At 39.7% G+C, this 24,767-nt stretch overlaps 1 protein-coding gene across 1 annotated transcript in view; it reads left to right on the top strand.

Moving 5' to 3' along the window:
• The window catches only part of MTMR7 (myotubularin related protein 7), a 49,080-nt gene that overhangs the window by 21,088 nt on the left and 3,225 nt on the right, over positions 1–24,767 (top strand). The window contains exons 5-13 of the mRNA XM_074822643.1: positions 989–1,117; positions 5,911–6,045; positions 11,090–11,222; positions 16,006–16,115; positions 18,193–18,318; positions 19,096–19,145; positions 20,820–21,020; positions 22,205–22,345; positions 24,631–24,757. Of these exons, the coding sequence (XP_074678744.1) occupies positions 989–1,117; positions 5,911–6,045; positions 11,090–11,222; positions 16,006–16,115; positions 18,193–18,318; positions 19,096–19,145; positions 20,820–21,020; positions 22,205–22,345; positions 24,631–24,757 (1,152 nt within the window). The remainder of the gene's footprint in view (positions 1–988; positions 1,118–5,910; positions 6,046–11,089; positions 11,223–16,005; positions 16,116–18,192; positions 18,319–19,095; positions 19,146–20,819; positions 21,021–22,204; positions 22,346–24,630; positions 24,758–24,767) is intronic.

The raw sequence follows: 24,767 nt of genomic DNA, 5'->3' as shown, positions 1-24,767 counted from the left end.
GCACTCCATTGGCTCTGTTGCTGGAGCATATCCATGTTAAGGAAGGTTTGTGAAGTTCTCAGAGAAGACTGAATGTGCTGTCTGGGTTTGTTTTCTTTTTGTTAAAACAATCGGAAAAAATGTTTGACCTCTTTTAAGATAAAGTGTAGGAAAAATGGCATCATGAACAAAATCCAGTTCGCCACAGCAGCATCTGTAACCACAAGCCCTTCCTTCTCTTTCTCCTTCATTACATATCTCTGAATCCCTCAGACCCTAATTTCTTCCTGGGCATCCTAATTCCTTTAGTCATCTCAGAAAGTCCCAGGGAGATATTGGATATTCTTTTGACTCCAGCCAGAATGCCACAGGCAGTATCAGGAAAAGAAAATTAGACCAGGACCCCATTTGTGGTCCCACTTGCCTCCAGAGGAACTTCTGGGCTTTTTTGCAGGCTCATTGGGTTGCTTTCAGAAGTGGTGCACATTGTCAGGCCTGCTTGCCTTTTGGTATCCTCATTTCATATGGATTAATTTATTTTCTCCAAGTCTCTTTTTTTGTCATTCATTTTATTATCAGATTTGCTGGAGGATTTGGCTCTATAGTCCCCTCCCATTATAACAGAGGGGTGTTTGAGACTTTCACCCACTCCCATCCTTACTTCCAAATTCTGCTACAAAGGAATCCATAGTTGTAAATTCCACCTTGCTGTACATAATGATGAATCTTTTCTGGTATGAATGTATGTTATACCTGTCTGTTCTCAACAAGGTATGAATTAACATTTGCAAATACAGCCCTTAAACCATTCTGCTTCAGTTTTGCCATCTGTGAGTTAGAACTAATACTTTCCAGCTTCAAAAGACTTTTGAGAAATGTCAGTGATGTGTGTACAATAATGATGGAATATTCCTTGAGATTAGAGTTCCTTGGTATTTTGTTTTTGCTGTGGAGATGGCTAATGCTACTTGTATTTTGTAGAAGAAATAAGTAGAGTTTCCTTTCACAGGTCTGTGACTCCTATCCTACGGAAGTGTATGTACCAAAGTCTGCAACTGCACACATCATAGTGGGGAGCTCAAAATTTCGGAGCCGAAGGCGTTTCCCAGCTCTTTCCTACTACTGCAAGGATAACAATGTAAGTGTGAATTTGTAGCTTTGAAGTGTTTGCTTATTTTGGCCTTGCTTTCATAATTCATAAGCTTTCATAAGAAGAAATCAGTGGTTATTGTACAAATAAAATACAACTCTGATTAGTGTGGTTTGTGCATGTGGACACACACTAGAATTATGATTAGTTCATTAATAGGCATTTAATGCAGTCATTTAAAGGCAGCTTCATCATCCAGCTAACACTAAAAAATGTGATCCCTGTATCACAAGGAAGTGGGAGAATAGCAGAGGTCCTGAAACATGAGTGGCGGAAGAGTGAAGGCCAGTAGCAGGCAGTTAGCAGGTGACTGGAAGAGAACAGAGCCACAGCCTGAGAGCAAGTTGAGGAGAAGAAAAACCTTACTTGCAGCAATTAGACAATCAGGAGTAGCCTTTCAAGAAAAGATCTGTGAATAGACCCGAAAAGGATGGGTGAAAGAGCTACCAAATTCTGGCTGAGCAATGTGTTGTGGCTTTGCTGAAGAGACTCTCCTTGTCTGTAAGATTGAGGAGTATCATGTTCTCCTCTCCATGACAGATATTCTCAGGAACTGACTCACCTCTCTGTAACCATTTAAAAAAACCCTGTACCTAAGTTATTGGCATTTCTGTTTCTGGCAGCTGAGGTAAAGGAGACCCTTGGACTGAAGGATCCCATGGACTGGTATTTTTACATTTGTGTCCCAGGCCCTCTGAGACTGGCTTAGCTCAGCAGTCATTACCAGTTAGGAGGATGGTGTCCCCTTTGTACTTTTAAAGGATCTGTTTGTCTATTATCTCCTCCTGTTTCAGTCACAGGCTGGCAACTGCATTGAGAGATCTTCCCTAGTGCTGGGAGATGACCAGGATTTCCCAAGAGACAGTGCTAGTGCGGGATTACAGGGCTTCTCTGGAGTTTGCCACACAGGGTAGGAGATATTTCCATAGGATGTCACAAGCAGAAATCATAAGTTACAGTCTCCATGGAAATCTTATCTTTACAGTGGCCCCTATGGTAGGTTTAAGTTTCAGAAGGAAGGAAGGAGACATTATTTTGACTTCTTTACCCTTTATTTCATCAGAATTCTGCTTCCATAAAGATCTATGAATGTGACAACAAAACAAGAGGGTAGAAAGATTTAAATAGTAAATACAGTCTCTGCATAAATTGCATTTTATCTTTAGTGTTTCATTAGGACCAAAATTTTCAAAGTTAACCACTTTGCATAATCACCTAAGTCCAAATTTAGATATCTTGGATTCAAAACACTAGGACATTTCCAAATCTCAGTGAAAGAAAAGATCTTGGGCATCTGCTAGGTTCCAATATATAGTGATTCTGTTTGGATGAGTTTCATGGATTCAGCCTGAATGTTTTCCCTGTTGTGGTTGGAGTTCAGGTTAAGGTTCAGACCACCAGAATCTGAAGAATTGTGTTTACTCCTGGAGTCTTCACAGTTCAAAAGGCTAGGAAAACAGTTGGGAATGTTGGAGGAAATATCTCCTGGTGAGTTTGGAGGCTGGCATGAGTTGCCAGCTAATAGGGTGATGGACAGGAGTGGGATAAGGTTCGTGATGGTGGACATTGAACAGCTATGGTAACAGAAGGTTGGGAAGAAGTCTGCTTCATGCAGGGGAGATGGGTGCCACTCATTCAGTCTTTCATGCTCAGAGCTTTCCCATAGCTCTTTGGTACTGACAAATTCAATGATGATGTGACACCTTACTCTGCACCTTCCAGGATCTATGTGAATATGATAAGATCAAACTCCAGAACTATCTGTTCAGCCTGTGCAATAGCAAAACATGACCTCATCTCTTGACCTACTCTTAAACATAGCCCAAGAAATTTTATAGATATATGTGCTCATCCTAAACAATTGGCCTGGGTCAGCAGGAGGTGATTTCTTCATGGATATCATGCATCATGATGTCTATGGTCAGTAGGTCAGCTTATCTTCCTAGTTTTGCAGTACTGGCAGTGCAGCTGTTTCTTCAGATGGGGCTAAACATGATCTTAACCCCAAGCCTAACTTGACAGACAAGCCATTCTCTCATATTGGTGCCAGCATATACCATAGGCCTTTGGGCCCAGAGGATGATATAACATAATGGGCTCTAGTCCATACTTTCCTGAATCCTAACCTTCCTCCACAACCCTAACTTAAACCTTAATCTTGAGGTCTATATCTGCCTTGTGTACGGTATGCTATGGATGAGAGAGCAATGTGTTCCTTCTAGGTTGTGCACGTTAAATCATAGAATGGTTAGAATTGGAAGGGACCTTAAAGATCATCTAGTTCCACCCTCTCCGCCATGAGCAGGGACACCTTACACTAGGTCAGGTTGCTCAAAGCCCTGTCCAACCTGGCCTTGAACACTTCCAGGGAGGGGGCACCCACAACTTCTCTGGGCAACCTGTTCCAGTGTCTCACAACCATCACAGTAAAGAATTTCTTCTTCATAGCTAATCTAAATCTACCCTCTTTCAATTTAAAACCATTACCCCTCATCCTATCCCTACACTCCCTGATAAAGAGTCCCTCCCCATCTTTTCTGTAGCCCCCTTTAAGTCCTGGAAGGCCTCTATAACGTCTCCCCAGAGCCTTCTCTTCTCCAGGCTGAACAACCCCAACTCTCTCGGCCTGTCCTCACAAGGGAGATGCTCCAGCCCCCTGATCATCTTTGTGGCTTCCTCTGGACCCGCTCAAGCAGGTCCATGTCCTTCTTATGTTGGGGGTCCCCAGAGCTGAACTCAGTACTCCAGGTGGGGTCTCACAAGAGCAGAGTAGAGGGGGAGAATCACCTCCCTCGACCTGCTGGCCACACTTATCCTGATGCAGCCCAGGATACAGTTGGCTTTCTGAGCTGCGAGTGCACATTGCTGGCTCATAGTCAGGTTTCCATCCACTAATACCCCCAAGTCCTTCTCCTCAGGGCTGCTCTCAATCCACTCATCACCCAGCCTTTATTTGTGCTTGGGATTGCCTTTGGTTTGCATGGTCCCACCTCTCAAGCCTGTCCAGATCCCTTCCCTCCAGCGTGTCGACCGCATCACACAGCTTGGTGTCGCTGGCAAACTTGCTGAGGGTGCACTCCATCCCACTGTCCATGTCACCAACAAAGATGTTAAACAGCCCTGGTCCCAACACCGACCTCTGAGGAACATCACTTGTCACTGCTCTCCACTTGGACATCAAGCCATTGACTTCAACTCTTTGAGTGTGACTATCCAGCCAATTCCTTATCCACTGAGTGGTCCATCCATCAAATCCATGTCTCTCCAATTTAGAGACAAGGATGTCATGCAGGGACAGTGTCAAATCAGGTAGGTGATGTCAGTTGCTCTTCCCTTATCCACCAGCACTGTAACCCATTGTAGAAGGCCACCAGATTTGTCAGGCACAATTTGCCCTTAGTGACGCAATGCTGGCCGTCACAAATCACCTCTTTATTTTCCATGTGCCTTAGCACAGTTTCCAGGAGGATCTGCTCCATGATCTTACCGGGCACAGAGGTGAGACTAACAGGCCTGTAGTTCCCCGGGTCTTCCTTTTTCCCCTTTTTAAAAATGGAGGTTATGTTTCCCCTTTCCTGGTCCATGGGAACTTCATTGGACTGCCATGACTTCTCAAATATGGTGGACATTGGCTTAATCACTTCATCTGCCGGTTTCCTCAGGACCTGCAGATGCATCTCATCGAGTCCCATGGACTTGTTCCTTAGATGGTCTCGAACCTGATCTTCTCCTACAGTGGCTGGTTCTTCATTCTCCCAGTCCCTGCCTTTGCCTTCTGCAACCCGGGCAGTGTAGCTGGAACACTTGCCAGTGAAGTCTGAGCAAAAAAGCTGTTGAGTACCTCAGCCTTCTCCATGTCCCAGGTAACCAGGTCTCCCATTTCCTTCTGGAGAGGGCCCATATTTTCCATAATCTTCCTTTTATCACCAATGTACCTATAGAAGCTTTTCCTGTTGCCCTTGATGTCCCTGGCCAGATTTAATTCTATCAAGGCTTTGGCCTTCCTGACCTGATCCCTGGCTACTCAGACAATTTCTCTGTATGTCTCCCAGATTACCTGTCCTTGCTTCCACCATCTGTAGGCTTCCTTTCTGCATTTGCGTTTGTCCAGGAGCTCCTTGTTCATCCATGCAGGCCTCCTGGAATTTTTGCCTGGCTTCCTCTTCGTTGGGATGCATTGCTCCTGAGCTTGGAGGAGGTGATCCTTGAATATTAACCAGTTTTCTTGGGCCCCTCTTCCCTCCAGGGCCTTATCCCATGCTACTCTGCCAAGCAGATCCCTGAACAGGCCAAAGTCTGCTCCCCTGAAGTCCAGAGCAGCGAGCTTGCTGTGCGCCCTCCTCACTGCCCTAAGGATCTTGAACTCCACCATTTCATGGTCACTGCAGCCAAGGCTGCCCTTGAGCTTCACACTCCCCACCAGCTCCTCCTTGTTGGTGAGAACAAGGTCCATCATAGCACCTCTCCTTGTTGGCTCCCCTATCACTTGGAGAAGGACATTATCATCCACACATTCCAGGAACCTCCAGGATTGCTTGTGCCCTGCTGTGTTGTCCCTCCAACAGGTATTGGGCTGGTTGAAGTATTGTTTTAATATTTCCTTGCCTTTTTAAAAATAAGGTCTTTATTAACATGTAATTAATTTTACTATTCTGTCCTTCCCACACAACTGTAAACCTATGCAAACATCTAATGAGCTGTTTTTGTAAATGCTTCTGGATGCTAAATTATTTCTGCTTAATAACTATGTTGATTTTTTTTGTTTGTCCGTTTTTCTGTAGGCCTCCATATGTAGAAGCAGCCAGCCTTTATCTGGCTTTAGTGCTCGATGCCTTGAGGACGAACAGATGCTCCAGGCCATTAGAAAGGCAAATCCAGGAAGTGATTTCATATACGTTGTTGACACTCGGCCCAAAGTAAGTACATTAAATTTCTTGCACATGGCAAGACTGAATCTGGCCTGCATACATTAGGGAAGATGCACAGCCCAAGTGACTGACCATACGTCCGATCTTAGTTGCACCTGTGTAACTCCACAGGTAAGGCAGGATTTATCAGGGGAATCTTAACTAGGAACCTTGCAGACATTTTTATCTCTTAGAGAATTTTTTTCTTTACACTGAGCTTTTATTTTTTTTTTTTTCTTAGCAAAATGTTAAGCTACAGCAAAGTAAATAACTTGTAATAGTAACTGTATCCACACACAGAGGAGCTATCAGTAACTATATTACTGATGAGACTAGTGAAAAATAGTTCCCATTATAAAACTCTATCTACAGTTGTTTGTAATGTTGTAAACCTCTGCCTGCTTATACTAAAATTTTCCATACAAGATTTCTCCTGCAAGTGGGAAAATTTCAACAACCTCTGCATAAGGCTAAGGAAAGACCATTTACTGAGGTTACAAGAATTGAGGAGACCTTCTTTGAATATCTGCAGCACTTTTGTGCTTTTGAGAAAGAATCTGGAGTATGGTAAATAGTGATCTCAGATGCTATAGCTCTATAACTGACCAAAACTTTTGTCCAAGATAAAAGCTTTAGAAAAAATTATGCTGTGCAGAAACACAGAAACTCAGTAATGATCTAGAAGAGGCTGGAAGCTAAAAAACCCTTGTGTCCAAATTGGCATGCTAGCAAACATGCTTGCAAAGGTGATAAGGACTAGACAGACTTCAGTGTATGGAGGTGGGAGCAGGGATATGTTCTTTCTTGACTATTGGTAGCTTCCCTGTCAAAGTTACCAAAGCATCTGAAGGAAAGAAACCAAAGGGGCAAATCTCCACAAAATCCCAAGTAGGTATAGGATGAGCTATAGTGCGGGAGAAGGAAAAACAAGAACAAAGGCTTGAGGAAAAGGAACAAGGAAGCTGTTGCAGTATCCTGAGATCAGGAGCCAGACCCTGAAAAAGCAAGATCGGTAAACCTGAGAAACATGAGGATGGAGCGAGGAAGGTCAAACCTGACAGAGCTGGGGCAGAAACAAGGAGCCTGTCTGACTGATGATTGACTGAAGACCTGGGGGCAGGTGGGAAAGTGCTGAGCACTCACAGCTGTAATGGGAGGCAGCAGCCAGAAAATTAGGGCTATAGCATGTCTCATTGCACTTTGTATTTTGGTGACTACTTTGACCTTCAGTTCACCCTTTTTTGATTGGGATGGTACCACCTTACTTGTGGTCCTGAAGCAAGTGAATCGTGATGAGTACTAGGAAAGGATTGGTACCACTGTGTTCAGAACAGGCTTTAGATAGGAAGTACAGACATAGCTGCCTAAATAATGTTTGTTTATCAGTTTTTTATATGTAATAATAGTTATAGCATAATGTTTCCTGGCTGATGATATTGGTACTCTTCCCTAATTAAAGAGGTTGCTCACCAATGAAATTTGTTACTAACGACCTACTGACTTGGCTGTTAATAATGTTTTACAAGGTATTAAGAGGAATGTCACATCCTGTAAACTTTTCTGGTAAATGACTTTGGTGAGACACCTGTGTGCAGTGAAAAAAGCCTGTACTTTAAGTGAAGGGAGTGAAATTGGCTCACTCAGCCATGAATGACAGCATATTTCCAGCAACACTGGCTTCTTCAGGAGCCAATTAGGAGACAAAGACAGTTTTCATTGAACTTCTCTGGAAAAAAAGGTTTTGATGTCAAGAATTTTGTATACACAGATTCCTACTTCTCTCTCTGCGCTGCAACAATGGACTGATTTACTAAAGCTCCTGTGATCCCAAGTGCTAAATACAGCCTTGTTACAGTTCTGCATCTCCTAATGCATATATAAATCTAGAGCATGTAGGAAGTGATAGGTATCAGTGCAAGCTGTTCCTGGCATTCCTCAGGGAACCTTTAACAAATGTGAAGGTAAGATATCGAGTCTGGTGCAAGGTTTCCCATTGCTCTAGGAAGCTAAAAAACTACCTGCCTCTTCTCTCATCAAGGATTTGCCAGAATCCTCGCAAAGATTATGAATATTGATGGAACCTTCAATTCAGCATTCCCAAGTGCTCTTCATATGCTGTCCCTTGTTGTGTTTGATAATCTTCAAAACAAAAGATTTGGCTGCAGAAGAAAGCTTTGTTTTCACTTCATTTAAATATACCAGGATGACCATATGCAGAGCTTTGCTTAGGCTACTGTCTTTCTTCATTTTTCTCTTTCCTCTATGTGTTTACAGAAGAGGCTAATATAAACTTACTATTTACGAGTAAAACAAATTAGTTTTATAACTCTTTATAACAAGGCAGGACTCTGTTATCCTCCACATTAAAAAAGATGCCAGGAAGTCTGGCAAGGGAGATCTGTTCTCTTTAGAGGTTGTATCCTCATATTCACTGAGATTAAGCGAGGACAGGCACAATTTAGAGAGCTTTACAACAACTACTTTAAGAGCAACAGATGGAATTTTGGTAGGTGATGTGGAAAACTTGTTAGTAAATATTGTGGCAGCTGCAAAGTTTGGCAACTGACAATATTTAAAATGAGTGTCAGAAAGTCTTGCAAAGTTAACCTTATATTTATTTACTTTTAAAGATAGCTATTTCAGATTGTCTTTTAAGAAAGGATTTCTGTGATAAAATTGCTCTGCTGCAGAGACAATAGCATTTATTGTACTGAGGATTAGGTCAATTAGGGGCTAGATTTTTTCATTTGGGGTTTCAGGGGTTTGTGGTGGCTTCGACTCATGCATACAGATCTTTCTTCCTGAAGCTATATGCTATTGCAGAGAGAGACTGCTCAATTTTGTTTATACTAGAACACTGATGTCTACTTCAAAAGAGAAAGATTGGGATTCAGCAGATAATTTATATCTTTGTAGTAAGTCACACGGAGGACTCTGTCCTTAAAGGACATGCTGTTCACAGACTGTATCTTTCTTTTATTGTTCATTGATAGTCAAAACACCAGCAGACTGCTGGTTGATAGACAAGAATTTTTTTTCACCTGCACTTTTTTCTGAATTGCATACTACAAGTTAAAAGAAGTTTTACACAAGACTTGAATAAATGAAAAATGCTGGGCTTTTGCCTAGATTCCAATCTTAGAGTATGGTTCCTTCTGTTGTATCATGAAATTCATGCAGTGTTTCAATTCCTAATGATGGTCCACAAATGTAACTATGTATTTCTGTTGCCAGGTTTTGTTCATGGAAATGGATGTGCTAGCAAGTGTGAAGATGGGAAAAAATCCCCTATCTTCACATAATAACTTGGACAGAATAAAAGAATTGAAAAGTGGCCTCATCCATTTGTTTTCTTATGCATCTAAAATGAAATTGTAATGACATATAAAAGCTTCTAGTCTTTAGCTGTTTTCTTTGAAAGTTAAGAGGTCAAATTTGGTCCATGGAAACCTATTTTGATGTATGATGTAAAAAAGCTAGACTTGTTCATCCTAGTTGGAGGTAAATTGGCAGCAGATAATCTGTCCTACTCAGTTGCATTCATTCAACTCCAAATTAAAATTGAGTGTCGGTAGTATGTGTGTTTGGGGTGGAAGACATCAGGAAGGGACACATTCTTGTATATCCCATGATATCATTAGCCGAGTGCTGAAGTACATTACTGTGAGTTTCAGAAGTGATCATAGAAGCAGCAAATCAATAGTACTGTCTGTGATGTTGGGAAATAAACTGGAAACCGAGTTATCTGCATAGACTCTTGTCCCCTAGACAATGCCTAAGAGATACTTTGTTTTGATTTTTTTTTTTTTTGAGCATTGGCTCTCACTGCAATGAAGGTGAGACACTTTTTGACCAATTGATGCCACATAAAGTCTCTCTTAAAGCTTTGTTAGTGCCCTCCAGTCCGATGTGCAATATCCATTGTTATTTAATTCTTAAATCTTTCCTGAGCAGAAGCTGTTAGTTGTGCTTGGAAGTGTGAAGGTTCTGCCACATGGGTTGCTTTGTTACTCCTAGAGCCTTCATATTTCTTGGGAAGTTCAAAGGCTCCCCAGCCTTACAGCATGCATTTCATAGAAGAGCTGGGACTTCAGGCAAAAAGACAATTTCTTTCTGTTGAACACTGACATTTTGCTGTAAGAAATAAATAAAAAAAATAGACTAATAAAGTAAAAGTACTTAATTCATTTCTATCAGCTCTAGTTTTCATCCCAGAGATCAGTTTGGCATAAGGGGCTTGACAGATAGTTCTCCCCCAAGAATCTGAAAAGGGGGGAAAGTAAACAATAAACTCCTTAATTTTACACTTGGGAAAACTGAACTAAAGAAGCATTTAGTGACTTTCCCATGCCAGAAAGCAAGCAACAGATTCAAAGACAAAACTCCAGCTTCCAGTTGAATGTATTTTTTGCTGAAGCACAGCAAAATATTTGATAGCGCTGCATTGCAGATGAAAATATTTGTGGTAATTTTGTCAATACAAATCTTTTGCGGTCTTACACAACCAGAGCCAAGTTACTATAAACTTAGGAAAAACTAGTCCAACTGTCTCTTCATTATTCCAAGCTTCAAAGAAGTAAGCTGTATCAACTTTTGGATGATTTGAGTGGTAAAACTTGGGCAACATTACAGCGTACATATGCTATGAAATAGTGGCGTGGCAGATGAGACACTGCCACCTCCTGGGTATATTCTGCTAGTAAACAATGCTGATAAAAAATAAAATCAGAATAGCCTTTTAAAAACAAATGAAAACCTTTACACTCTTGCAGAGGAGCCCTACATAAGCTGTGGGGTTTTTGTGTCTAACCTCACTAATGAAGTTTCACTCAAAGTGTGTGAAATAAAGGTCAGAGCTTCAGCAGCCCAGTGCCCTGCAATAGGCTGTAAACAGATCCCTGATTCCTAACCCGTTGTGTTGACACTGTGATAAATGCTTCCTATTTATCCCTGACTTAAATCACTCTGATTTATTGCAGTAGACCACAGGCTTTGTTTTGAAAAGAATCTGTTTGCTACTGGTTTTCATGCAATTTTCCCTACTTTTTTTCAGCTCAATGCAATGGCAAACAGAGCAGCAGGGAAGGGATATGAAAATGAAGACAACTACTCCAACATCAAGTTTCAATTTATAGGCATTGAGAACATCCATGTCATGAGAAATAGTCTGCAGAAAATGCTTGAAGGTAATACTCTTCTTTATTGACATCTAGAGGAAAGATTTGATCCTTCTGCCACACAAATCAGGATAACTACTCTGAAATCAGCAACAGTGAAAAGAGAGTTTTGCCTATTGCAGCTGCATGCATCTGCCTGCTGGCTAATGGGACTTGCACAATGCATCACAACTAGTGGTGATTTCCTAATTGTGCAAACACCTTGTTTTGTGGGTGAAATCCAGATATCATTTACTTTAATGACAAAATTCATTTGACTTCAATACACCTTACTTCTACTATGTCTTCTCTTGCAGTTTACACTTGGAAGGTATAATGAAAAAAATCACTTATACCTGACTTTGATTCTAGTGAAAAATACAGGATTTTTTTTTTTTTTTTAAGCTCAGAAAGCCTATGGTTTGATTTTTCTGAGTGGTTAGTAAGGTAGTCATGCATTTTAGACTGTGAATGTTAATAGAAACTTACTCGTGGCCTGTATAGAGCATGTCACACCAGGTTTATTTATAAAACTCAGAGTCACTGGGTGTAACCATTCAGCACCTTCATAATCCCATGGAAATTAATAATAATTGCTTTATAAATACTTATTAATGTATAAATGAGCACATCTGTACTGCCATTTGATACTTGGGTTACATTGCTGTTTAGAGGCCTTTTGGGAAAAAGATAAGAATAAATAAGCCATCCTTGACCCTCAACAGCTTGTTGATTTTTAACAAGCAAATAGTAAATAGTGCTCACTCAATTCCACAGAGTCTCAGTATTTACTTCATGTATACCATCAGCACCTTCTGTCACCTCCTGGATCAGCTTGATCTAGCTATTCTTGACTTGGCGCTCTGCTTTTGCTCTTTTATTCCTTATCTGTCTCCCATCATCTGTATGTAAATGTGAATTTTAGATCTAAGAATTTTCAATGACAGGAGAGCTGTGCCCTGTTTTCAAATAAGAGCAGTTTATGAAAACCAGCAGTAAAGTGTGATGCAGGTAAAACAGTCACTCTCTTCATGACTTATTTTTACTTAATTCCTTGGTGTAAGGGTCTCAGGAAGGAAAACAGAAGGATTTTTAGTTCAGTACAGTCTTGTTTGGCTAGGAGACAGGCTGGGTGAATAAACCTGTCCCGTTATTTGTTCAGCTAAAGACCATCAAAGTTAAAATAGTAAACAACCAGCCTGGCTGCATGGGACAGTACTGTGTATTATTTTTGAGCCAAAAGTTTGTGAGACAGGTCCATGGCCCAAACTGACATGTAACAAGGTAATTGCTAATGCATTTAACACTTCAGGCTGCTTGGGGGGCGTAACTTCCTAGCATCTACTTTTAAATGAGCCATATGCTCAAAACATCTGCTTTTTCCATAGGTTTTATATTTGCTATATTGAAATCTCTTACTTAGCGACCCATCTGATAAGGTTAGAAATTAGAGAAGTTAAATCTGCTATTTCAAGCACTTGAGGCTTTCAAGTACTTTTTTTTTTTTTTTTTAAATCTTACAACTTTCAGTGTATGAGCAGGGCTTTTCTCATGTAAGGTGCTGTGTAGTTTTTTCTTTTTTCCATTTGTATCAGTATCCCTTCATCTGTTTCTCTCATGGCCTTTAAAAGGGTATTTATTACCTGACTTGCACATACAAAGGGAACCAGAACCAAAAAGGCTGTAAAGGGTGATGATAACATACAGTTAATATAGCTTTACAATTTTATCAGGGAGTACTTAAATATACCTAGGTGAATCTCTAAGGTAAAACACTACATTACACTTCAAACATTAAAAAATATGGGTGCTGCTTGTGATCTGTTGTGAGATATTATAAGGTACATAAAAACCCTTGGAAAGACAAGTAAGGGTGATGAAAACTGATTTTAGTTTAATATGTGCTGTATTATTGCTTGGAAGTGTACAGCATGGAAAAGAGGACATCAACACATAGTGGGTCTGATGTGTTGCAGGAGCGCAAGAGCAATTTTATTCAACTTACTGGAATTAAACAGAAGTGAAGGTTGGGGAACTTTTTCACATGAGAGACTGCAGATTATTTTCAATATACAATTTTAAATAACTTCCAGTGATGAGGAAATTTGAACAAAAATTGATCATTCAGTTTTCCATTGGAAAATGCACTTATATTATGAATGTATTCATTTCAATGATGTTTCTTTAGGAAAAAGCTGAAGAAATTAATTTATACTTATAATGTCAGTGATTTATTTGAGTAGGCGAAAAAAGTTTGGTTTAGCTTTGTGATTTTGCTGACTTTAATGCTAGCAGTTTTATTTATCCTAACTTTAACATGTATTTACTCTTGTATAGTGTTAATTTTTGACAAAATTTATCAGCATTATAGGTTATTAAATTTGTAGGATAATAAGAATTTTTTCAGAATATGCAAAAAATGTTGAGATTTGGCTGTATTCTGGAAGTAAAATGCATTTCAACATGCTGGAATTTCCTTCCAGAAAAAAAAAAAAAAGTTTTATTTTTGTCTTTGGTGTGTCATATTGCTTTAGTATAGTATTGCTTTTTTTATTTTTTCATTTAAAGAGAGATATATGTGAAGATCCTTGTGATAATTTTGATCCTGTGCACAACCTCCTTGAAATAATTTTTAATATTAGAAGGAAATGTTGCATAAGGACTTTTCTCAGTAAAGATCCAAGGGCTGACTGACGCTGCTGTTTGGCATTTGTGATGGGGTGAGCTTTGCTGTATGTCCAGGAGCCAACCAAGACTTGACCCCCATTTGCTGTGCATTGAGATGATGACCCCACATGCTCCCTCTCTGTATTTAAACAGCAAATATGAACTTCTCCACCCCTCATACCAGGAGCATTAGCTGCTGATGTAAGAGCAGCCCTCTGATCCTTGGACTTCAGTGGCAGATCGGCCAGAAAGAGAGCCTGAGGGTTTGGCCCACAGCACTTACTGCTTCCTCTACCTATGGCCATCCTGACAGAAATGGGGGAACTGGCCCAGCATCCTCCTCTGGTACTTTTGTTGGTGGAAGAGGCATTTTCCACCCTGTGTCCTGTTTCTTCTCTCCTGGGGAAGGGAGCACTACTGGATTGCTATGAGCTCTGCCCAGGGGCTCATGATTTTCTTGGGCCCACACAGTGGGTGCAGCAGGTCTTATTTCTCCATGATTTTGGTACCTTTTATGATGAGATGGAAACACCTTCTCCCCTTAGGATAAGCCTCATAATTGAATTCAAAATTTAACTCAGCATTAAAGTCCAGATTGGTAGCCAAAATCATGTGAAATACACAGTGTATGGCTTTAGGACAGTCTGAACTTTGCTCAGTGAAGTGGTCAGTAAATATTGACTCTAGTTTGGGAATGAGCAAAGCACTATTTCAGCCTCACCTTGGGCTTTTGTAAACAGAGACAGCAGCTTCAGCCAGAATTCAGCTACTAATTGGTCACGCTTCCATCTGCACAGGAGCATTAATCATGAGAAAAGCTGTTTGCTTTCGGTGCTGCTATCTGTGCATTTTTATAAATATCCTTCAAAAATTACTTTTAAAATAACCATCTGGAAGAGGCCCTATGTGCAAAGATTGCAAGACTTTGTATGGACACATTAGGCTGTTTTGCCTCTGAATTAAATGAAGTTAAGACAATCAGTTCAGATGTGGTATAAACTCTGACTTAATTAAATTCCAATTACATTGAAGGAAACTAGAGTTATGCTAGTGGTCATAATGGCCATAATTAATTGAGTCTTTTAGAACATTTCCAGAGGACAAGAGACCTACTAAGACATTATTAATTCACAGATCATACATTAACTCAGTAAAAACAATGGCATTTTTCACTGTATTCCTTAAATGAGTTTCACTGGTTAATATCTTTTTCCTTAAAAGACAGTATAATTCTACATGGATCAAAACAAATGTGTAGTCTATTTATGGGGTGAATTTAATATCTCACTCTTGAAAACAGAATTGCACCAAATATTATTATTTGTTTGCTGCTGGATTGAGGTATCTGAATTAGATTCTGATTGCCCTTTTTTTTCTTCTGATGTCACAAACTCTGTAATATTAAAAAAATAGACACGTGGATACAGCAAGATAGAAACTTAATCTTGTAAAAACTGGAATTTTTTTTTTCTTTAAACATGGCATAAAGCTTGGAAAGTTTTCAGGAAAATATTTTCCTTGGTGAATTATGTTTTTTTTTTCTCACCATCAGAATACTTTCTGATTACAAGTGAAGTTTTAATACGGTTTCATTCAGGGATTAAGAACTGTTGAGTGAATTGCTTTAACTCAAACACCATCGTCCGTGGTGATGCTGAAGGCTGGGTTTGGTGGGCCTGCTCTTACAGAGCTTCATCAGCAAACGTGGCTGGGAATAGGAGGCTGTGGCACCATTTAGGTGGCTGACTGCCTGTCCGACAGCAGAAATTGTATGCTTTGTGTTGCCAAGCCCACATTATTAAATACACGATTCCCTCTCAGGGGTTTGAAAACTTCACTCCCAACACAATTTTGGAAAATCTGGGCTGCACAGAAGGATGTATTTGGTAAACTGTTTGCAACAGGCTTTGTAACAGCTTCTCTTTTTAACTTAAATCAACATACTGGGTGAAATTTGACTCAGCCCTGTTTCTTAAATATGTGCTTTTTTTTTCAATGGTAAATTTTGACTCTGAAGTAGCCATTCTTTTCAAAAGTGAATGTTTTACATGGGGGATATCCAAAGAGATAACTCTTAGGTTGAACACTCAGTGAAAGCTGAAGGGACTATAATTGCTGTACATTTAAGATGCAGCTTATTTTGCAGTTTGTGAGCTGAAATCGCCTTCAATGAGTGACTTTCTGTGGGGCCTAGAAAATTCCGGGTGGCTGAAGCATATCAAAGCCATTATGGATGCTGGAATTTTTATTGCAAAGGTAAAGTGTGTAAAATGAGAACAAAACTTGGACTAACCAGATACAGAAGGTGAGGACCAAATTCTCTGCTTGTGGGTATCTTCAGTGATGTTGTATCTGAAAAAACCCATCTTGCAATGCTTCATCTATGAGGAGAGATGATTCATAGGTGCAGTCGTGTGGACATTTTGATAATATGGTAAAAAAAAGTTTGTGTTCTTTTCACTGAAGAATTCAAATGTACTAAAGCCTCTACTAGCCTGTATCTTGTTATGCCAGTGCTTGAATGTCCTTACTTTATTCCCCAGGAGTGATTTTCACTGATTCTTTCCCTATTTCTGGACATTTTCTTTATTGAAGGTTTCTGAGGACTACTTCTTTGCACAGTAGTTGTAATATAAGAATATTAGCTACTGTGTTATCCCCTCTGAATTATTTAGTGACCAACTAAATTTCCCTCCTAAACCAACTCCTGTATATTACCATGGCCAAACGGTCTAGCAGCTTCTGCTCTTACAGACTTGAGAACTGTTTCAAAAGACAGTTGTTGGCTTTGATAAAAAATTATTTCTCCTGATTCCACCCAAAGTAATGCAGATATTTGTCATCTAGCAACAGTAGTTTTATTATCCCATCTCTTGTGCTCTGCCTTTTACTGTTTCAATTCTTATTTTTGAGGTTACTATTACAGTTTCTTATAGGCCATTTTATTCACATGACCTGCTACATAAGACTCTATGGATAAAACTTCATGGGCTTCCCTTTTCACTAACTGCTTGTTTCTCTTGCTTTGCTTCTTCTAGCTCAGCAGGCAACTGTAGTTTCTTACCTCAACAGCAGCGGCAGGATAAATGCATGTTACTATTTCTCCCAGCCCTACTAGCTTTCATTAGCTTATAGAAATCAGGTCATTTACATTACTTCTTGCCAAGTTTTCTCTGGTGGCTAGTCTTAAAATACTGTCAAAAAGATTTTATTCTTTGTCTGTATGCTTGCTAGCCTTGTGCCTCCTCAGACGTGCATTTTGATCCGTTCTTATTTGTACAGTTCCCAGTTCTCAGCTGTTGGTCTCCTGCCCACAGGGGTTCTATTTTGGTAGAATATACTTGTCTCTTGAGATAAACACAGATAATTTATTATTATTATATGTTCCCTATTAAGCCCAAACTTAACTTAAATGTTTGTTTTTCTAAGCAGTATCTTTCCTAACCTATTTTATGTCTCTACTTTTTAAATTTAGTTCTCTTTAGAAATGACAAAGGTCAAACCCCTTAGAATTTAAAAAAAACCCTCAAGTTCCAAAAATAATGCAACACTAGACTTTGAAGAACTTAGTATGATCTCTTCTTTATGTGTTTATGTGTAAAATGGGATCCTCTCTCCCCAGTTGTTTAAAGATATTGATACAATCTCATTAGATGTGGAAGTTTACCTCTACCACAGGCTTCCCCACTAACCTTTAGAAGCATGTCATCAGTGTGCAATGCAGTCTGCTGTAATAACATCCACGCTAGCACCAGCATTGGAAGTAGACATTGCCATCATTGACATTACCAACAAAATGAGAAGTTAAGAGCTGCATCACAAGTATGGCTGTTCTGTTGCTGATATGTGAGTTGGATCATTAAATGCATTTGAATCTGCTTTAGATAGTTGTCTGCTCTGACAGATTGAAGAATTTTAACTGAAATGGATCCACACCCTCCTGTAGTGGAGCATAAACAGGTGATGCTGCAACCACCATATTACATGGGATGGGATGAGATGAGATTTAAGACTTTTCAGATAAGAGGAATAACACTCAACATAATTCAAGGACTGTCCCCTCCCTGGAAGTGTTCAAGGCCAGGTTGGACGGGACTTTGAGCAACACGGTCTAGCGGAAGGTGTCCCTGCCCATGGCAGGGGGGGTGATCTTTAAGGTCCCTTCCAACCCAAACCGTTTATGATTCTATTGAACTCTGTGGCAGAATAAAAAATGAACAAGGTTTCCCAGTTTCCAAATTAATTTTCTCTATGTTGAGCTGTCTCACTGTTCCTCTCTAACCAGTGCCTTTCTCCCTGCTTGTGAAATTTCTGACTTTTTCTGTGTCCTTAGGCTGTGGCTGAGGAAGGTGTGAGTGTGCTTGTTCACTGCTCTGATGGCTGGGATAGGACAGCCCAGGTTTGCTCTGTAGCAAGCCTTCTATTGGATCCATATTACAGAACTATGAAGGGATTCATGGTAAGCAGGTTCTCTTTCACAGAGTAAATAAAGTATTATGGCATCATTTAAGATTATCTTTGGTTTTAATGGAAAATAAACTTTCCTTAAATATATCTTTTTTTTTTTTTTTTTAAATAGGAAGGAAGTTTTTTATCTCTCCAAGTTACATTCTCCCAGTTTCTGTATGAAATGGTATCAAAGATGGGGATCAGTTGGGCACCCATTTAGGTTTTTTTTCCTAACCTTGACCTCGAAACTTTCTTGCAGCCAAAGGAACTTCCATGCAAGCAAGAATTTATATTAATTTTCAGGGATCAGAGAAGTTTTGAGTGTCAGAAGTGTGTGCTCCCTAGACATTTGATTGCAATGAGCAGCTACGTTGGAAAATCTGTTACTTTCCCAAGCAAATGAGCACTGGTAAAGCATCTAGGAATGCTTATCAAGTTAGTGGTCACACGTTAAAAAGATGTTTGAGATTTTTTTAGGTTCTATTTTAGAAAATGATGAATCAAGCTAATTGAAGTTGTGCTGAAATATCGGCATCCTATCTGTATCCATGAAGAGTGCTACTTTCTCTTGAGCTGTCAGCAGTGCTCATCACATTAACTTTCTGCTTATTCTAAAAATTATCTGGGATTCTAATTCTGCTTGCTTACATCACTCTTGCTTGTCATTTTTCTGCTTATTCTAAGAATTAACTGGGATTCCAATACTGCTTGTTTACACCACTCTTCTGCCTGCTTCAACATGTGTCAGCTCTGCTCCACAATACTGAATGCAATATTCTCATTTTAGGTGTTAATTGAAAAAGACTGGGTTTCCTTTGGTCACAAATTTAACCACAGGTAAGGTGGTGCTAAGGTTTTTCTACGTCTATTTTCATGTAGTCAGTAACCGCTGCCATTCCAGTTTTACTTCCTTGTTGCCTTACAAAGCGTATCAACAGAATGCCCACAGGAAACCGCCATACCCTTTTCTCCTACTATATGATTTAGCTGCCTGGAAAAATCAAAGTGAAATGTTTTCATAACAGTCTTTTCTCATATATGCACTCGAAGACTGCTATTGGGAATCCTGAGTGCTGGTCTTGCAGTTTCTAAGAGCACTGAGAGATCCACATGAGAGAAAAGTAGTATGTATGTGGCTTGCAAAATCCCTTTGGACTCCAGCAGATCTTTCAGTAGTGACATGACTCCCCATGTAAGTCCCTGTTCAACAAAGTCTACGTCTTCCAGGACAGTACTTCATCTTAGGCATCTCCGCAAGTTATCTATTATGTAAAAATATACTCTTCCTATTACACTTCTAAGGAAAACAGTAGTATTTGTTCAGAAACGTCAGGTAAAGCAAAGCAGAAAGACATATATTTGGACAAGTTATTGTCTACATCCCTTATGCAAATACTATAACGTAATGAAAATGTTAGAAGACTTTATATATTTAAACATGGATAAATATCCACATTTTCTTTCTTTCTTGTATTTCCTTCTAGTTTCTGTAAAAATAAAAAAAAGCAATCTTTATGTTGGAGTTTAATTACGTTATATTGCTTGATTTGAATATAAATTTGTTCTAGTTTCAAAAAACACACCAAAACTTTCAGGAAATCTGTGCAGCTCTATACAACTTGTAGGATTACAGCAAGAATTACAGCATTTAATATGATACTGTCAGATGTCTATTATTATCAGTGGTGAAAGATATTATGAAATGTCATCACCACTGATAGCTTTGGTTGGCAGTACAATATTGCTATATTTTCTTTGATGCCTAATAATAGAGAATTAGAAGTTTCAATTATAGATGTTTATGGAATTCCACTCTGTTGGCATATATATATGCACATATATATACACACGCACTAGACAAGCAGAATAATTGACTGAAAATGCTTCTTCCTATTATGTAGTCTTACAAAATATTTTTTACTTCTGTGTGGTTTGTATTTTCAGGCTCCTTTTCTTCACTGCAAGTGGTTCCAACAGACATTTTTATAGACAGAAAGTTTCATGTTCACTTGACAGTTACAGTAGCATGTAAACATTTCCGACTTCTAAAAATTTCACCAAGAGAGGGCAGCTTTAAACTGTTTTCTGCCAAGATTATTCTGTTCCTTTCCTGCTCAGTTTTCTGGTTTTGGGAATGATCTGCCATTATGTGACTGTCTAAGATACATTTTTGTCATTAAGTCATTGCAGTCATTCTTATGATGACTTATGTTACTGTGGTATAACTTTCTATTAATAGCATTAAAACATGGCTATGCAGCAGTCAGCTGTTAGTAGCTGTAAGGCAATAACACCCATAAAAGTTTTGTGTTTGTATTTGATAAATTCTGCTTTCATTCTACTCCATGAATCTTGCATCGTTTTTGGGAAGTAAAAAAATATACTAGTAGTTGAGAATTTAGAAATGTATACCTATGTACACTAAAAGTGAGGCATTTCTTTTCATTAGCATTCATTCAGTTTTCCTAGAGGATTTCAGGTTATCATTGACTGTATCTTGTCTTGTTTCAGGTATGGCAATTTAGATGGTGATCCAAAGGAGATATCCCCTGTTATTGACCAGTTCATCGAGTGTGTTTGGCAATTAATGGAACAGTTTCCTTGTGCCTTTGAATTCAATGAGCGATTCCTCATCCACATACAGCATCATATCTATTCTTGCCAGTTTGGGAATTTCCTGTGTAACAGCCAGAAGGAGAGACGAGAGCTGAAGTATGAAAGTCTTTCCTGTAGTAGCATGTTTACACGTGGGGTCTGGTGGTAGTGGTGTATTGGGGAGTCAGACATTTGCCAGTCTACACGTTTGTGCTTTCGTAAGGCGTGGGGTGCAGTGCAGACTTCTTGGCTGTCGTCTTCTGGCAACGCAGATTAATACCAAGAAAAGTTGATCCTCTGCAATGTGGCTCTGCTGGGAGTGTAATCCACAGTGTGCATGACGGGGATTAATGAAAACTGACGAGAGCATTAGCCCTTCAGCCATGTGGCCCTACCTTCATTGCAGCATTAACAACATACAAGGCAAGCTGTCACTGTAGCTCTAATACAAGACAGTATTAACTCTAGTTGAGTTCTCAGTTTATGAGCCACTGCTCTTCTGTGTTTTAACCTGTCTTTGGGTCTCATGTCGGGACACTTTAGTCCTGGTCTCTCGGATCCTTTCTTATAAATAGCCTTTTTGTCTGGTAGCCCTCCCTAGGACTGAGTCAGCAAACTATTCTTCTGCTGTCTGTCCCCAAAGCAATTAATCTACTTGCCCTCAGGCCCAAACAGAGACAGTATCACCATTCCTGGCAATACTGATGTTCCTATTTGCTTCCTGGGGACCTGGCTCCTCAGGTACATCATGATACCCACCACTTTTCTCACGCATCCTGATTGTGTCAGCAGTAGTGACAGGAAGGTGGGAGTTACTGCTTGCTGCTGCCATTTGGTCCCTCTCACTGCTCAAAGGCAGAGCAGCCTCAGTGCCAGAGTCTGTTTAAAATCAAAACCTTCACGGGTCATCATATCCCAAAACCTAACTGCATGAGAAATTGCAGCTCAGTGGTGTAGGAGCGCTTTTAAATGTGGGGATCCCTCTGGTGTAGAGATCAGTCTGAAAGCTAATTTTATGGAAGTGATCCTCTCCATCTCACAAAGGAACCCACCTCTCCACCTTCACTCTCCAGCTGCTCTGGCTTTAGGGGAAATGGATTGGATTTTGCCTTTAGTGACCAACAAAGGCATATGAGTCTCTATTTGTCTATATTTATAACTTAAGTCTAATTCTGTTAAGGAAGTACAAAGCTGATTGTAAACGAGTAGTACAGAGCACCAGAATGTCACATCTAAGCTTTAGATATACCTGAACTGTAGTAGAGACTTTAATATATTTTTATTTAATGTATTTTTTTCAGAATCCAAGAACGAACATATTCATTGTGGGCTCACTTGTGGAAAAATCGTGCTGATTACATGAATCCTTTGTACAGATCAGATCATAGTCAAACCCAGGGGACCCTGCGCTCACAGATGGCTCCATGCAACTTCTTGTACAAGTAGGTAGTATCACTTGTTACTAAGAATTGTAGGACATGTTAGTACAGAACAGAGTGCCTTTGTATTTAAGTATTTCTCATTCTACAAGGTAGCTTACAGAGAGTAAATTCAGTCTCAGACACAATGTGTTCATTCCTGGTGTGCTCATAGTCAGCCAACACTATTGCACCATTCCACAACAGAGTATTAATCTGAAAAGGAGCTTAAGATTAAAGCTCTATTGATAATTGTGCGTCCTAATTTCATGGTTACTCACTTCTTCCACTGAGAAATGTCTCTTTCAGTTCTGTTCTTGTCTGTGGTTTCTAAATTTAAACTTGCTTCAACTTCTTCCATTCCAAGATTTTGTGATGTTTATTTGGATCAATTGGCGTCAAAATTAACAAGGGGCATTTCAAGAAAAGGGTTGATATCATTGCTAAAACAAGTATTTAGTAAAACAAAAAGAAGACTTTCCCCATATTGTTATACCTCAAAATATATATGGTAAGTTTTACTTGATCTTTAAAGTTTTTTCAAAATGTAACAATATCATAATTTTAGAAATGTTACTATTGACATTCTGACTGGAGTAATTAATTATGCCATTAATCTTAACAAATTTAAGGAGAACTTGAATAGAAATTCATTAAAACTGTGATTTAAGTAAAACTGATCAGTTTGTTTTCCAGTTGCAAGAAAAAGCACCTGTTAAAAAGTCAATAAATATCCTAAATGACAGAATTCACGTCTACTATTCCAGGTTACATCCACTTTAAAACAATTTAAAAATAGTTACGAATCATATTCTTTAGGAGAGTGGGATTTATAAAAGAAGTACTGATACTGCAGATCCTCCATTGGATGAGTAATCCTGTTGATTTTAATGGAATTACTTGGGTGTGTGAAGATTTCCAAGCATGAGCTATCAGATGATAAATTTAAGGGGGGTGATATCAGATGATAAATTTGACTGTTGCAGCAGGAATAATAAACCACCAAGGAGCACACAGGTGCTCCAAAAATATCTGTCAGCTACTTGGCTGGACAGCTGCAGCTGCGGGCAGGTCTCTCGCTTATTTAAGCTGTCTGGTGAATTAGTTACATACTCAGAGTCTGGCTGTGGCCATGTATTGGCAGGAGGACAGGAGGACTGCTAGAGTAATGTCTTATGAAGAGCGGCTGAGGGAACTGGGGTTGTTTAGTCTGGAGAAGAGGAGGCTGAGGGGAGACCTCATCGCCCTCTACAGCTGTCTGAAAGGAGGTTGCAGAGAGATGGAGATGAGTCTCTTTAACCAAGTAACAAGCGATAGGACAAGAGGGAATGGCCTCAAGTTGTGCCAGGGAAGGTTTAGACTGGATATTAGGAAGCATTTCTTTACAGAACAGGTTGTTAGGTGTTGGAATGGGCTGCCCAGGGAGGTGGTGGAGTCCCCATCCCTGGAGGTGTTTAAGAGTCGGGTTGACATAGCGCTGAGGGATATGGTGTAGTTGGGAACTGTCAGTGTTAGGTTAATGGTTGGACTAGATGATCTTCAAGGTCTTTTCCAGCCTAGATGATTCTGTGATTCTGTAAGCTACAGACTTACAATTCAAGTCCTTTTCTCCTGAAAATGAAAAATCAACTCAGCTTTTTAACTAAAGGTTTGTCAGATAATTCCATAGAACAGGAAGAGATCTTGCCAGCATATATCCTTCATGCATTTCCACAGGCCAGTTTAAAATGCCAGTTTAAATTTTAAGAGAACAGGATGTCATACTGGTTTTTACTCCTTTTTAACTCTTCTTTACAGGGGGAAAAAACCCTGTTAACTAGCTGTACCTTACCCCCTGCCCCAGCCCGAGACAAAAACAAGCTTACACAATTTCAAAGTTGACTTCATGGGAAGTTAGACAACGGTTAAGAACTAGGATTATGAAAAACTGTCTTTAACCTTGGCTGTTTTATAGGTACCACTGCTCTAAAGCCCATAGTGTAGAACAAGAAAATAATACAGCAAAAGTTTGTGTTCAGTGATCCACCTTCAGCCATGTGATCTAAGTTAAAGGTACATTCACCTCTCTATTGTGTATCAGAATCTGTGTATGTCCACAGAGTTGCATCTTCAGGGCAGAGCCAATGCAAACGAACCGTAAATCTTACCAAATATTCAGTGAACCTATGTGTATGCGCTCTAATGATGAATAATCCATGGATGAATCATTTAGGACAACATGTGCCTGGAAAAAAAAAAAAGTGTGTATTTGTGTCTTCTGAGGCCACCTCAGCAAGTGAGAAAATTGCTGACCTTCCCGTTAATTCCAGGTTCTGGAGTGGTATGTACAACCGCTTTGAAAAGGGGCTGCATCCTCGACAGTCAGTTACCGATTATCTGATGGCAGTGAAGGAAGAAACTCAGCAGCTGGAAGAAGAGCTGGAGGTCTTAGGAGAGGTAACGAACA

The sequence above is a fragment of the Strix aluco genome, chromosome 4 (assembly GCF_031877795.1).
Source record: "Strix aluco isolate bStrAlu1 chromosome 4, bStrAlu1.hap1, whole genome shotgun sequence".
NCBI classification, from domain to species: domain Eukaryota; kingdom Metazoa; phylum Chordata; class Aves; order Strigiformes; family Strigidae; genus Strix; species Strix aluco.
This window is presented reverse-complemented; position numbering and strand designations above follow the sequence as displayed.